We start from the raw sequence: 14,099 nt of genomic DNA, 5'->3' as shown, positions 1-14,099 counted from the left end.
TTATTTCTTGTTCTTAAACGAATATATTATTTTAAAATTCTTAGACAGTTAATTATATTAATTTAACAAAGTTCTTGTGAAGAAGAGAAAGTTGATAAGTCATTTGCGTAATTACATAGGAAAATAACTTCGACGTTTTATTTTTATACGTTTGTTCTTATATCACTGAAAAAAAGGACTATTTCAACTACAATGTTACATTACTTCTCTTTCTAAGACATCCGGAACATTAAACACGGATTGGTGAACATCACAGTTGTTTGTACTACATTTTCCCACAGCCCACATACCAGTTATGTAATCTTGATAATTTTGCAAGTGTGGAAATCCTGATGAATAAATTTAATGATTATTAAAACTTAGTTATGACCTAAGAATATAATGTATACAACACCTTTCTTAATTGGTGCGTATTTCATTCGGAGGAAGTTGATTAAAGAACAAAATTTATTTTTGATAATCATTTTCATTAAAAAATAAAAGGTCTTCGATTGAATTCTGAGAGTGGGAGGTTTGTACTTTTTACCATGAATATCTAATGGTAATCATTATAATTTTAACAACTCTAATTAAATGTTTGCTATGATATTACTTAAGTAAGGTAGTCTTATTAAATATGTCATCACTGTATAAACGTATAGTCTCAATAATATATAACACCTTATTTGCGAGGAAAACAGTTTTTTTTAGTAATAAATAAGGTCTTGTTTTAAAGTTAATTAATTTCTTAATTCGAGTATTCTGACACATCGTTAGTTATTTATTATTTCAGTTATGAAATGTAAATTGTAATTTATCATATATCATTAGTACTAGAACATTTTTTTTTTTTAGAAAAGGCTTTCCTTTTAATATACTTATTAATATTTTTTTAGCTTAGATGCTAAGCTAAAATAATAGTTTAATTATTTAATCGTGAGAATATTATTATTTTTTTTTAAAGGTTTAATAAAAATAATTATATAACTCCTTTAAAATATGAAGTTGTAGTTTTTATTCATCACATTTTTAATTTTTTACTTAAAACATATTGGAATGTAAATTAAATTCACTTTTTCGGGTGGGCGTGTTCTATTATCAATGTACTTTTATTTTTTTTAATGAAATCTTAAAGATTCTAAAGTAATATGTAAATTGATTTTAATTGATCTAACTATTTTAACCTTTATGTAATATGATTTAATTTTAAATTAAATTTAAGATTGACATAATAACATCGAAAAAACACTACTAGGCATCATAAATATTTTAGTGCGTCATCAAACTTTTGTTTATTTATTTTAACATAAAAATAAATGTAAAAGATAAGAAAATGCATTTTTTTTTTTTAATTTTAATTATTTTAGATTGAATTAAATTCACATAACAATATAATTACTTATAAATAAATGGCAAGTAAATAATAGTTACTTTACAAGAAATTAAAAATATGATAAATAAAAAAAACCCATGACAGTAAGCAGCTTCTGTTGCATTTACTTTGAGGGTCAAAGTCACCTAATTATATTCGATTGTGCAACTTACCGAGGAACACGGCGATTTTTTTCTCTTTGTAATTTATAGCAAACAATGACACAGGTCCCAGTGTACCATACTGTCCATTAGCCTTGGCCAACCAACTCTTGTCGATAAATCCATACCGCCTCTCACACAATTTATCTAAAATTTTTACTGGCATGCTTTCATCAAAGCCTACGGTGTATTGTGTGTTCACTTCGAAACGAACACCGGCGCATTTTGATGACCATCTACCGCCAAAGTTCCAACCTACAGATTCTAAATTGTAAAAAAAAATTCATATGACCTATTTAAATAAATAACTACCTACAATAAAGAACCTTTCAAATTTTATACATACAATGGCGTAATTTATTAAATATTTAAGAGTGTCAGACTATATTTTGTCAATATATCTAATTAATTTTTGTAAATTTTAGAGCCAACGACTGACAGAGTATCGCTACTCACATTTAGCTTTGAAATTTCCTGTATAACTATGTTTTATGACAATCAATGATGGATTGGAGGAGGAAGGGCCCGGGAAATCACAATTTAATTTTTTCTCGTTCAATAATTACCACCATCATATTTTTTTTACATATAAATAGTGTATCCAAATATTTCTAGTCTCAGCATTGGTTCCTCTTGTATATCGTATAATTACACTTAGTAAGCCTAGCTAAAGGAGCCTCGCTCCATTGACTGTAATATTCAATTTTAAAATTTGGTGATGAGCAAAAAAATAAAAAAGGTCCAAAATATGGATTTTTTTTACTATGTACTCTATTATAAAATTCTGACTAGGCCACTAGTAACACCCCTGTGGATTAGAAAATATCTGCATTTTTTTTTTAAATATAAGGGTTATATTTTTATTATTCCTTTTTTACAAAAGAATTTGTAAGCATTAGAAAAATTGTGTTAACAAAATTTATGCAGCTTGGTATAATTTAAATAAATATGTCTGAAGTTACACATAACATTAGTACAATATTTAATTGATCATTATAGTGTTCATTAAACCAAATGAGGTTCAAATAATTTACAACTTTAAATATTAGTCCATAAAATTAGATTAAACATAATCTCAACCATTTACTAATTAATCGTTATTGTATTTTATTGCATTTTCTAACCTATTTACTCACTATTGTTATTTATTATTGTGCGTTGAATTGGGCATTTGTCCGTATAAATAAATAAACATAATTAGCAATATTAAATAAATAGCCAACTTAAATTAATTCATATTAACATTTGATTAATATGATTATTATTATTAAAACTGATTATTTGATGTCATGAGTATACAAGAATCAAGAATACCATATAATTCCCTATTAACGTGTGTTTTAACAAATGAAATCATAGTGATTTTTTGGAAAATAAAATTTAACTTAGTAGCTGTAAAATGTGCCTATTAAGATTCTAATTATCCTAATTTTGTTTGAACTAATAAACAAGGAATAGAAGAATTATGACCCATTATAATGTCGTCGACTGTTATTAACAATATAAGTATGTGAAAGCTCTTGAACATAATATTTTATTCTGTCTATTTTCTATGATTTATTTACAAACATTATCCATTATACAAATATTTACAAGCAAAATCTTATCTTAATTAATGTGTAATGTAAATTTTAAATACAAAATTTTCTAAGATATTTATGTAGATACTAGCGACTTACTTTTAAAGTAATCTGGTGATCGTTTTTTAATCTTATCTTCTGTACTTGTGAGTGAAGATTTGTAATTTAAATTCTTCATCGCGGTTTTTGGATTTTTAAAAAATAATTTTGCGTCCAACAATTTGTCATTTTTATGTGATATTTGACAACGTAATCGCTCATTTTCTGTACAATTAATTTTTACATAGTCAATCTAATTCGGTTACAAATAATTACTTCAGTAAGTCTCTAGAGTTAGAAATATAATCACCAGTAGACTTAGTTAAAATTTATAATCGTATGTATTACATGTAACGGGGACGCTAAATTTCCTACAGTCATACTTTTTATACGCTGACATTTGAATAACACATACAAAAAGCAAAATAACTGAAAATTCATTCTAGTCTTTAAAAAATTTACAATATCACAAAAAAACATGCTGAAAAATTGAATTGCGTATCTCTATGGTGATAATAAATATTGTGTAACATTTCGTTGGTGTTAAAATATTTCAATAAGTGCATTGAGAAATCATATTTTTAATGATTAATTATAATAATATACCAACATTTGTATCTATCTTAATTATTTATTTGGTTGCGTGAAAGACTCGATTACACTTTGTAAATCTATTTTTTGTATCATATTTCGACATTTAATTTCTTATTTAGATTCTTTTGCGTTGTATCAATATTTAAGTACACAAATTTACCCGATATGTATTTTGAAAATCCTTATATATGATAACAGTAAAAGTTCAAAACTATTCTTATATTATCGTTGTTTTGTAAACACGTAAGATCATTAGTTTATATGACATCTTATAGCCAAAAATATTTTCTTAAAGTAAATAGTAAATCATTTTCATACATAACATAGTAGTTATTCAAGTGTTAAGTATTCGTTTGCATAACACCGTCAAAATAACGTTTTTTGTGATGATTGAAGAAAAAAGTATTTGATACAAATAGATTTTATAGCTCAAAAAAAAAATCACAATAGATAATGTAAAGGTAGCCTTAGAGAGTGAATCACCTAATCTGTGTGTAATTGATTATGTTTTATCTTACCTATGTGTTATTGTTTGTTAGTAATTATTTATGAATAGAATAAACAAACTTTAAAGTAAACATTAAAATTATAATTTCATTGAATGTTAAATAATATCATTATTATATTGATAGCCAACAGGTTGTACAATTGATTTTTTAAATAATAACAAAAATACTATGACTCAATTATCCATAAAATATAGAATGTTTGATGTTTCTACAAGGTCATACTATTTACTGTGTGTTTGTAAATAAACGATTATGGCCGTACCACAACATTATACATGATGTATGTGAAAGTTAATAATTATATGTGTAGATACTATTTAATAATTTCGAGTTATAACCAGTGGCGTATTTAAGGTTTCAAGACCTCGGAGTAATTTGTATTTAATACTCCGTAAGTTTTTTTGTTGATCAAAAAAATGCTCATTGTTCGCTTCCTCTAGAAAAATGGTATCAGGGTACCACACTGTTAATATAGATAGTTGGTTTATTAAAAAAATTAGAATATGCATAAACTCAAGAACGTAAATAACATTATATAAATTTTTAGTAGAGTATTATCGAGTTCATTGACTTTGTCAATACGATCCTAAAAGTTTCAGATGCGCTCTGGGGCAGCTGTTTCAGGTAGCTCCTTATGTAGACACTCCACTGGCAATCACTGTTGAAAGTGCTTATTGAATTAGAGCACTATTTGAATTATTCTAATTATTATTCAATTAACATAGGTCAATATTTTTAATTCTCGTATTTCAAATATCAAGAAATATTCTTACATTTTCAGACACGTTACACAATGGTGCAAATTTAGGGATAGCTCAAGAGAATTAAGTAGTCTACTCAATTGTGTTATAGTTCCCATAAAAATGTAATAAATGCATGTGTCATTAAACATTTATATTTTTAGGAATATGAGAAATTAATTTAGATTTTTTGAAATTTCATCTACTCACTTACAACAGCTATTTAAAAAACACAATTGTATAATTGTAATTATACATATTATTCATTTTAGTTTAATATCTAACTAAATTTAAAAGTATATTTGTGGCGTAATTCACAGTAAAATTTGAAATCTTCATTTTATTTATATAAAGACTTCTTTTAAATATAACTAATATATATATATATATAATATAAATTAGTGAATATTACAACTATATATAGTTTTGCACATATGTAAGGTGAACAGTAAGTAAGGAAATAGGTTTCTATTGTTTTAATTTTTTGTAATAATTGAACACTCTATGTATTTTCGTCTTTATGAAAAAAAATATGAAACTCGATATTTTGAGTTTTTTCAGAGGTTGAATGTTGACACATTTTATGTGTTTCTGAAAAAATATGTATACCACTATAATACTCATTTGTCATTTAATAATTTTTGTTCGGCGTCATCTCTAAAATATATATATATTAGAACACGGACTTAGCTGTTTGGGTAGCACAAATAAATTAGTAATCAGTTTTATGATTAAATTATAATTTTTTTCATATTATTATAAATATATTTTGTATTCATAAAATTATAAACATCTATACGAACTGTATTTTTTATATTTAATATCAATCGACATGTGACTCACATCTAATAAATAAATAGGTATGTAAAATTGTCCAATAATGAAAATATTTTTCACGATAAAAGAATAAATAACTTTAATTCGAAGGATGTCAGTGTCTAGTTAATATTTTAAATATAATATGAAAAAACTTTAACGATCGTTAATCTTTTTTTCTAGGAACTTGGATTGTAATTAACATACAGACTGAAGACCGGAAAAAATATGACACTTTCAATATATTACACTATATACAGTCCGTTAACCAGACACTAACAAAACAATTACTATAACAATAACATCATTAACATAATACAATAAGTACGGAACACATGAATTACGTGTTTTGTCCAAAGAATAAGAATGGTATGCTTACGTTCATAACTATTAAATCGCAACTTAAGTATTAATTTTAAACGTTTATAATAATTATATGTTAAATAATAGTAATGCAATATTTTTATTACATTTGTGCTATCGGTCTGGTTTCAAATGGTTACTCATCAACAGCCTCCGACAATAGATTCGCAACATACGTTTGAACGGCGTTCCTATAGAAATTATTAAAAGTTTTCACTTATTTGTTTTCTTCCTTTTACGTGACATCCGCATATTGTTTCTATACTGATATAAACACACGGAATGACCAAAATGCAAACATTGTCATAAACGACATCAATTTTAACTCATCTTTTTGCGTTCATTTATACTTAGTACTTTATAAAATGGTAAATATTTTGTATTTGTGTTTTAAAGTCATACCATTACAATGTATCTTATATTTAATTTTAGGTGTCCAAGTCTCCAATTGTCATAATATGCATTTTTGCAATAGTCCAAATGGCTTTTTGCGCGCTACCAACCAATTTTGAAATGCCATCCAAGTAAGTAAATTGTATGATTAAAAATGATTTAAATATTTTAGTTTTCAAAACTACACCATACAAGAATAAGTTATATTTTGTTATATAATAATAATAATTATAAGTTTTAAAAAAAATTGATTTAATTCCTCTTTAGACATCAATTGAGTTAAATGTGTGATTAATAAATAAAACAAAAATACATTTTATAGGATCATATCAATTTTCGAAAAAAACAATATATATATATATTTGTTGTAATATGTATATTAATAGTTCGATGACCTCTTGAATATAGTATTAGATATCCTGTAGAGGTATACCTTGATAATTATGTAAATCATTTTAATTGCAGAGGTAACACTTTTTTGGTTTTTTTCTTAAGCCGTATAGATTTTATTAATTTTACTGTGCAAATTAATGGGATAGGCACATATAAATTGTTGAAAACCTTTATTTAAAATGAATGTTGAAATTTAAATAATTTCAAAAAATGTTCAAAATGAAAGTTGAAGTTTAAAAATGGATTAGTCCATATTAAGATATTATGAAGCCTGGAGTCCAAATTTAAATGATATCTCTACATGTATAGCTAAATAATGTATTGTATAGGCTTTATAGTTAATACATTCCTTTGAAGAAAAATTAAGACTCCTAGAGACGCTTGTTACATTACCATTTTTAAAAAGTAAATATGTCATAACCTGAACTTTGGTGAGACTTATAAAAGAGATGGTTTACAAATAAACTGTTTTTCAATTTGTATTTATGACCTACGATGAATAAATCCTGCCCTGTTAAAATGAGTGTAACATAAAATTGAATGAAGATATAAGAAAGTCACTAAATGTGGACTGGCATCTAAAGTAGACCAACTCTATAATTTGACAATTAAATANTCATGTCTCGTTCAGAGATTCGAACTCGGAACCCCATGATCGGACTGTCACGCGCTATCCATTAGACAATAGTACGACCTTATCCCAATTGAAAAATTAACTCTATTAAAGTTAAACAACAATTTTCAAAGTCGATTTTCTCGACTTAGGGGGGGCATTGGCAACAAATTCGAAATAAAGGTGATTAAATAGTCAATATAGAATAGATCTATATACATTTTATGAAAATCGGTGGGTACCACACCGTGACCTCCCCTTGTAAGTGAAAACTACTACTTTTTTTTTTGAAGATTTTATAAAAGTATAATTCTTAATATTCATTTTATACCAATTATACCTGAATCAAGGAGGGATCGCACTTTGTTATTTGATATAGGTCCATCTAACCAGATTATAGTTTCACCCATGTATATGCCTATACTACCCTATAGAGTCCTTTAAGATACAAGTGATCCACATTAAGAAACTCTTCCCTAAACAAAATAATAAGCAATTTATATTTCTTAAAGCTACTATTTTTCAAATTAAACTTTTTGATTTCTTCAAACAATAAGTATATAATAAATTATTAGAATTATATAATTATTCTGTAGTATAATTGACACATTTTTAGTCGAAAACTTGCATGTGCCATGGTAGAATAAATAAAAAAATTACTTTGATAAACGACTTATTTTATAGGCTTGATTTTTCATAAATTTTTCATGATTTCATATTTGAATAAAAATATTCCCTTAATGTAAGTCCGAATTTTTTACAATTTAAGAACACAATCCAAAAATATAAAAATATAATCTTCTGAACTATTTAATTATTATAGTAAAAATAATAAAAACATTATAAATATTCAATTTATATTAATCATTAAATTTTTTTTTTTTAAATACTAAAATTTCTGCTATAATTTTGACTTAGGATTTTGTCGAAATTCAAGAATTTATTTATTCTTGAAATCATACAATATAATTTAGCAAGAGCTTAATTTTTAATTCATGACATGGAAATAGGCTGTGAAGAAATTACCAAATGTTGGTATTTCTCTCATAAAAAAATATACCACGATTTTTCTTCATAAAAATTCATTTAAGTTTCAAAAAATAAAAGTACATGTTGCATGCCACGTGCATAATGTTCAATTAAATGTTAATTAACAACATTTTAAATTAAAATCCTGTTCGATTTTTTTTGTTATATCTATATTAATATATTGATTTATAATATAAATATAATTGAGTTAGAGAACTAATTATTCTTTGTTTTTAGTGGTGTTTTGCCCAGCCCTGTGAAGTATTTTGAAAATGCACAGTATGGAAATAAAACTAATGTAGAGCGCTCGCACGAACCTAGATTTGGATACATACCATCGTCATTTAGTAGTGGATTATCCGGCGGAGTAGATGTATGTACTAAATGAACAAAATAATTATTTTAAACATCACTAGAAATCAGGGATTTATTTATAGAAAGATTTTTAAAACCCTCTCCCTGAAATTCACGGAGAGCAATTTTTTTTATCAAAAGTGCTACACTATAAAAGCTATACTATAATTACTAGTATCGAAAGAAAAATATAGATACTTTTTTGATATCCGTAATATTGCAACGTTCCTACTTTAATCCTTTTCTTACATAGATAACCCACTTTTGATACCATAAATGTTAGCACGAAAATATTAAAATTTTATAATTTTTAAAATGCTATTGAAATTTAATTACTAAATATTGATAAGGTGTTTTTTACCATTTTTTTTTTTATCAAAATCTTCTCTAAAAAATGGCTACCTAGATTTTTTTTTTTTAACTTTTTACAAATAAAAAAAAAATCAATTATATTTTTCAATACATTAAAGCAATATTTTTTCTAATAATATTTTTATAGTTTTAAGTATAGTAATAATTTATATAAGAAAGTAATGCAAATTTTTCAGTAGATCAAAAGTTATTAGATATGTCAATATATTGTGAATCACTTTGTATATATAACTTTATTCTAAGTCTGAAGTAAGCTTCCCCCTCCTAGTTGTGCATATGTGGATTACATTTGAAAAATGTTCATCATATCTATCAATAGAAATTAAAAATGTCTTTAACGTGATTGCGCGGGCATAACAAAGAATGCTTTAGCCAACTCTTTAAATTTCCTTCAAAAAATTAAGGAGGCATATACTTTCTAAATTATTTAAGACAAAATATATTCATTCCCTAAGGGGTTATTATAACCCTAACCTCTCTACTGAGTACGCTTTAGGTGCAGACTTAATTATGCAGATATAGAAAAATCATAGGAACTAACCCTAATTATTATGACCAATTATAGTAAAACTGTCAAACATTTAAGAGTAAATTTTTTTTCAGGGATTTCATGGTAATACATTAAGTTATGGACCACAAAATTTTGATATCGGTGGACTTATTGTAGGTGCAGTAGTAGGTCTAGGTGTTTTGATACTCATACCTAAGTTAATATATATATTCTTTTCGGCAACCAACATTTTTGGAGGAATCAAAGGCGGTTACCCACATGGATACGGAAGAAGTGAGTTGGCCCACTGACGTATTTACAGGAGATATAATATGTGCTATTGTTTAAATTACTATTTTATTAATACAAATGAAATTCTGCTATAGAATATGATAAAATTTTTTTTTTACTATTTTGAAAAAACATTTTATTTACCAATAAGTGTTTTCAACTACACCCAAAGAAAAACCTCAATCAATTTTGATAGAGAAATTTTATCAAGGGTTTATGATAATGTTTTATTAATACGAACAAAATAATTATTCTTATGAATAATTATTGTTCAAGACAAGAAAAAAAATCATCATATTGATAAATATATCATAGATTCAATAATAATGATATATTTATCAAATTGAACAATAAATTTATCATATAGATCGAGGTTTTTCTCTGGGTGTAATGTAAGAAACGAAAAATAAATGAAACGAAATAGTAACAATCATATTAGCTTTATTATTACTTTAAACCTATATGTAATAAAGCCATTTAATTAAGAATATAATATGAATGACTATTTCAAAAGAGTTTTTCATATTAGGTGACGATATCATCCCTGGAATAAGTGAATTAGTGAAGAAATTTGAAGAATCTATGGATAAATACAGCATAAACACAACTGAGTGTATGCAAAAAGCATTATGTACTTATGTACAATCAAACACGAATCTCAAAGGGAGATCCGGAGAAGTAGATAATTTTATTAATAGTGCTGTTAATACATTAATTAAGTAAGTTTACATCATCATTAAATTAATCATACAAATTAATATTTTTGAGAACTTAGGTTAAAACAAATAACTGTATTCATTCAAATTAAAATTTATTACAGAAGTTCTATGACTAATTTTATCATAGATGGTTCTAAGTTTAAGTCTGCATTAGAAAATGGAAAAAATGGAGACTGTGGACAAGTGTACACCCAATGCCCATTTAATCAAGAAAGTGTAACTAGATTTTTAAGGCAGATATCATCTAAAATGTAATTAATATTTTAAAAGTTGTAATTTAGTTATCCAAATAACGTAAATGAAGTAATTAAATAAAACTATTATGATAAGTGAAGTTTTAAAAAAATTATAAATTATTGTGTCACATAAAATCATTTTATTAGTTTAAATAAGTAGACTAACATTTTCCCTTATTTTTTTTAAACTCTTAAATTCAATATTATTGTTAACCTGAATCCACCTTACTGCCCAACAATTGTTAAGGACAGTTATAAGTGTTTAACTATAAGCTATGGGTCCTCAAATTAACTGAAAATTATATGTACACATGATCCAAGCTGACATTATATTGTATGATCAATTTATTAAATAATTTATCACAAAATGGCAATTATCAACAATAAAACAGTAAGTTAATACTATTAAATTGTAGGATTTACTAGTAAAATTAAATTATACTAAAATTTGATGTAGATGCATTTTGTTTACCATCGAAAGTGCCCCTTAAGTATTATGTACAGGCACATTTCAAAAATCTAAACTAGATTCCTTTAAAATCTTTTCAATTTACACTATTGTAATGTGGTTAAATTTAGAATATTATATAACAATTGATCAAAATGCTTAAATGCTTTAGGATCTCATAAATTATTTAAATTTAGAGTGATTTAAGATGACCTACCTAGCTTAGTTAGTATAACATTGCGCTTTGATGCATAGGATACTAATGATCAATTAAGTTGCATTAGTACAGTGTCAATAGACTTATCCTCCCTTCTACAAGGTAAGCATTAACTTAACAGAAAGAGGAAAACATAAATTTCATAATAATAAAAGTTTGACATATGAAAAAAAAATATATTTTTATTAAAATTTTAATTGAAGTTTTACAATTTGATTGCCTTTTCAGCCATTTCTATCGCTCCATTTCTAGTTAAATTACCTCCAATAAAACCTGTTGCATGACAAAATATACAATTTGATATCCCAGAAATATTACTGAGTTCATCATCTCTAAGACCTTGCCAACTTTCAGGTAAAGGTTTTCGTAACTCAAAAGAATCAGGTGATATAGGCATAGCTTGAACTCTCCACGATCCATTGGAATCTCCAAACACAACAAAATTTATTTTAGGATTGAGGTCATCTCCAAATTCTTCTTCCAATAAAAAATAATGTTCTTTCCATGGGCAAAATTGTTTTAATTCTAATATTTGTCCAGATGAATGGATTTTAAATCGGTTTTCAAGTGATTCTAACACTATTGATCTGGCTGGAAACCATGAGTTGTAAGCATAAAGTACATTTTCAGTAAATTCCGATCCAATCATTTCCATTGCTTTTTCAAATGCAGCCATTTCATCAAATTTACCAATATGATTCCATTTTTTGTTTAAATTTCCAACTCGATTACTTAAATTAGTGTTAATAGTATACTTTGGCTTACCTTCATACATTGAAACTCCATTATCTATAGCATCAACTTCTTGCACAAATGATTCATATATTTTTGAATAAATTGAATTTAAATGATTCTCTGGGATATGAGTGTTAATAATTTTGGCAAGTACATCATGACCATAATGTACATAAATTAAGCCTGCACTACTTAATTTTGTAGTCCATTTAGCATTAGGAATTAAAGTGCTCATGGAATGAGTGAAGGATTTTTGATGATGGTCATAACGTCGTTTACTATGATCATACACTGCACCAACATCAATTACAATATCACATTCTGCCAATAATTTTTCATCTCTAGTACGAATTATTTCTAAATTAGGATAAAGTAATTTTAGCATGTACGAACCAAATGCTTCATCACAATGAAATTGGCCATTATGTGTTCCTAATTTTTTTGGCAAAAATTTATTCATAATAAATTATTAAAATTTTAAACTAATGAATTTAACAAAACTTTATATAAAATTATGAATCTTGAGTAGCTCATAACTTAACAGTCAAATTAAATTCGTGTTTGTATTTTAAATGATTTCAGTTATCAATTATTGTTAAATCTGGTATAAATGGTCTAAAATGGTAACCATTAACTAGAAATGTTAAGATGTTCTATCGGGTTACGGAGATTGCCACGAACTAATGATGCCCCGACATTCATTTACTCCGACACTGTAAAAAAATCCTCGGAATACATTTACTCCGACAACAATTACTACGAATACCTGGTTACAAAAATTTGGATTTTACTACGACGATGAATACTCCGAATAGGACTATTAATTGATTGCTCCGAATATCCATTATTCGCGAAATCGATTAAAAAATTATCAAATTTCGGAGTAGATGAATATCGTAGCAATATAATAACTGATGGAAAAATATAACCCTTATCACTAATTAATAAATAATATAATAAAATAGCGTTATAATTGATTACTGTCTATTAACGACTAATTATTACAATAAAGATCCCCGAAATGTATCCGACTTTTGATAAAATAGGTACATAAAGGTAACAAATGGGGCTTTGAACTAAAACAACCCGTTACATAACTGGTGTGAGCCCTTAAATTTTTTTTTTGGAGGGGAAAGAAGAGCGATTCCAATTTTCAGACGTAAAATCTTTTTTACCTCTCCTTATTAGTGCTTATTATAACATTATAAGCACATTAATATTATAACATTTAATTAGTTTAGTTAAAAAAAAAAAACCCAGCACAGGGGAGTCGCGGCACAGTGGTGACGTGGCATAGTTGGATCAAGTATAATGATATCTGACAGTGATTAAAATCACTATCAAAAAAAAAACGCTTCGATGCAAATCTTTAGATAGAGTTTAATTTTAAAAAATTGGTGTATTATTCCAAAAGCTACATGATCTGCTAGTTCCTTATTAATATCCTGATTAAGATAAAGTATGTCGAATGAAAAAGGGATTATTAAAAAATATTAATTTCATGAAAAAATTGTATTGATCCATATATTTTTCAAAAAGTTATAGCACTTTAAAGTAAAAAATGTAAATTATAAAATCGAGAATTTTCACACAAAAATAGCATTCGATAGCCATTTTCACCGTGAAGATAAAATAAAGTCCGAAATTTTTTTTTTC

The 14,099-nt window shown here is 26.1% G+C and overlaps 3 protein-coding genes across 7 annotated transcripts; 1 reads left to right on the top strand and 2 right to left on the bottom strand.

The window, feature by feature from the left end:
* Positions 1-17: 17 nt before the first annotated feature.
* LOC126905317 (uncharacterized) lies at positions 18-4,311 on the bottom strand. 5 transcript variants are annotated; one of them, XM_050684895.1, is made up of 4 exons: positions 4,209-4,311; positions 3,192-3,356; positions 1,525-1,776; positions 18-329 (listed from the first exon to the last, which is right to left on the bottom strand). In XM_050684895.1, exons 2-4 carry the CDS (start codon positions 3,268-3,270, stop codon positions 196-198), a joined length of 465 nt encoding a protein of 154 aa, XP_050540852.1. In that variant the 5' UTR covers positions 3,271-3,356; positions 4,209-4,311; the 3' UTR covers positions 18-195. The 5 variants fall into 5 exon arrangements, with proteins under 5 accessions (XP_050540852.1, XP_050540853.1, XP_050540851.1 ...); XM_050684896.1 differs by lacking the exon at positions 4,209-4,311 and adding an exon at positions 4,044-4,104; XM_050684894.1 differs by lacking the exon at positions 4,209-4,311 and adding an exon at positions 3,886-4,007 and having other exon boundaries at positions 3,192-3,419.
* A 1,723-nt stretch (positions 4,312-6,034) lies between these two features.
* LOC126905316 (uncharacterized) lies at positions 6,035-11,141 on the top strand. Its single transcript, XM_050684892.1, has 7 exons — positions 6,035-6,159; positions 6,304-6,521; positions 6,586-6,677; positions 8,819-8,954; positions 9,911-10,091; positions 10,618-10,807; positions 10,909-11,141. Exons 2-7 carry the CDS (start codon positions 6,519-6,521, stop codon positions 11,060-11,062), a joined length of 756 nt encoding a protein of 251 aa, XP_050540849.1. The 5' UTR covers positions 6,035-6,159; positions 6,304-6,518; the 3' UTR covers positions 11,063-11,141.
* A 729-nt stretch (positions 11,142-11,870) lies between these two features.
* Positions 11,871-13,083, bottom strand: LOC126905313 (MYG1 exonuclease). The gene has a single exon (XM_050684889.1). The coding sequence runs from the start codon at positions 12,901-12,903 to the stop codon at positions 11,914-11,916; it is 990 nt and encodes a 329-aa protein (XP_050540846.1). The 5' UTR covers positions 12,904-13,083; the 3' UTR covers positions 11,871-11,913.
* Positions 13,084-14,099: the final 1,016 nt, after the last annotated feature.

This window comes from Daktulosphaira vitifoliae, unplaced genomic scaffold (assembly GCF_025091365.1).
Source record: "Daktulosphaira vitifoliae isolate Bord-2020 unplaced genomic scaffold, ASM2509136v1 Scaffold_4, whole genome shotgun sequence".
NCBI classification, from domain to species: Eukaryota; Metazoa; Arthropoda; class Insecta; order Hemiptera; family Phylloxeridae; genus Daktulosphaira; species Daktulosphaira vitifoliae.
The sequence above is the reverse complement of the archived record's forward strand: the minus strand, read 5'-3'. Positions and strand labels throughout refer to the sequence as shown.

What these genes read in the sequence shown, in the direction of transcription:
- LOC126905317 (XM_050684895.1), bottom strand. Translation starts at nt 3,270, where the DNA reads ATGAAGAATTTAAATTACAAATCTTCACTCACAAGTACAGAAGATAAG. An exon ending in ATCACCAGATTACTTTAAAA is followed by an intron (nt 1,777 to 3,191) that starts GTAAGTCGCTAG and finishes TTTACAATTTAG; the next exon opens with AATCTGTAGGTTGGAACTTT. An exon ending in AAAAATCGCCGTGTTCCTCG is followed by an intron (nt 330 to 1,524) that starts GTAAGTTGCACA and finishes TTTATTCATCAG; the next exon opens with GATTTCCACACTTGCAAAAT.
- LOC126905316 (XM_050684892.1), top strand. An exon ending in AATTTTGAAATGCCATCCAA is followed by an intron (nt 6,678 to 8,818) that starts GTAAGTAAATTG and finishes CTTTGTTTTTAG; the next exon opens with TGGTGTTTTGCCCAGCCCTG. An exon ending in GCTGTTAATACATTAATTAA is followed by an intron (nt 10,808 to 10,908) that starts GTAAGTTTACAT and finishes AATTTATTACAG; the next exon opens with AAGTTCTATGACTAATTTTA.
- LOC126905313 (XM_050684889.1), bottom strand. Translation starts at nt 12,903, where the DNA reads ATGAATAAATTTTTGCCAAAAAAATTAGGAACACATAATGGCCAATTT.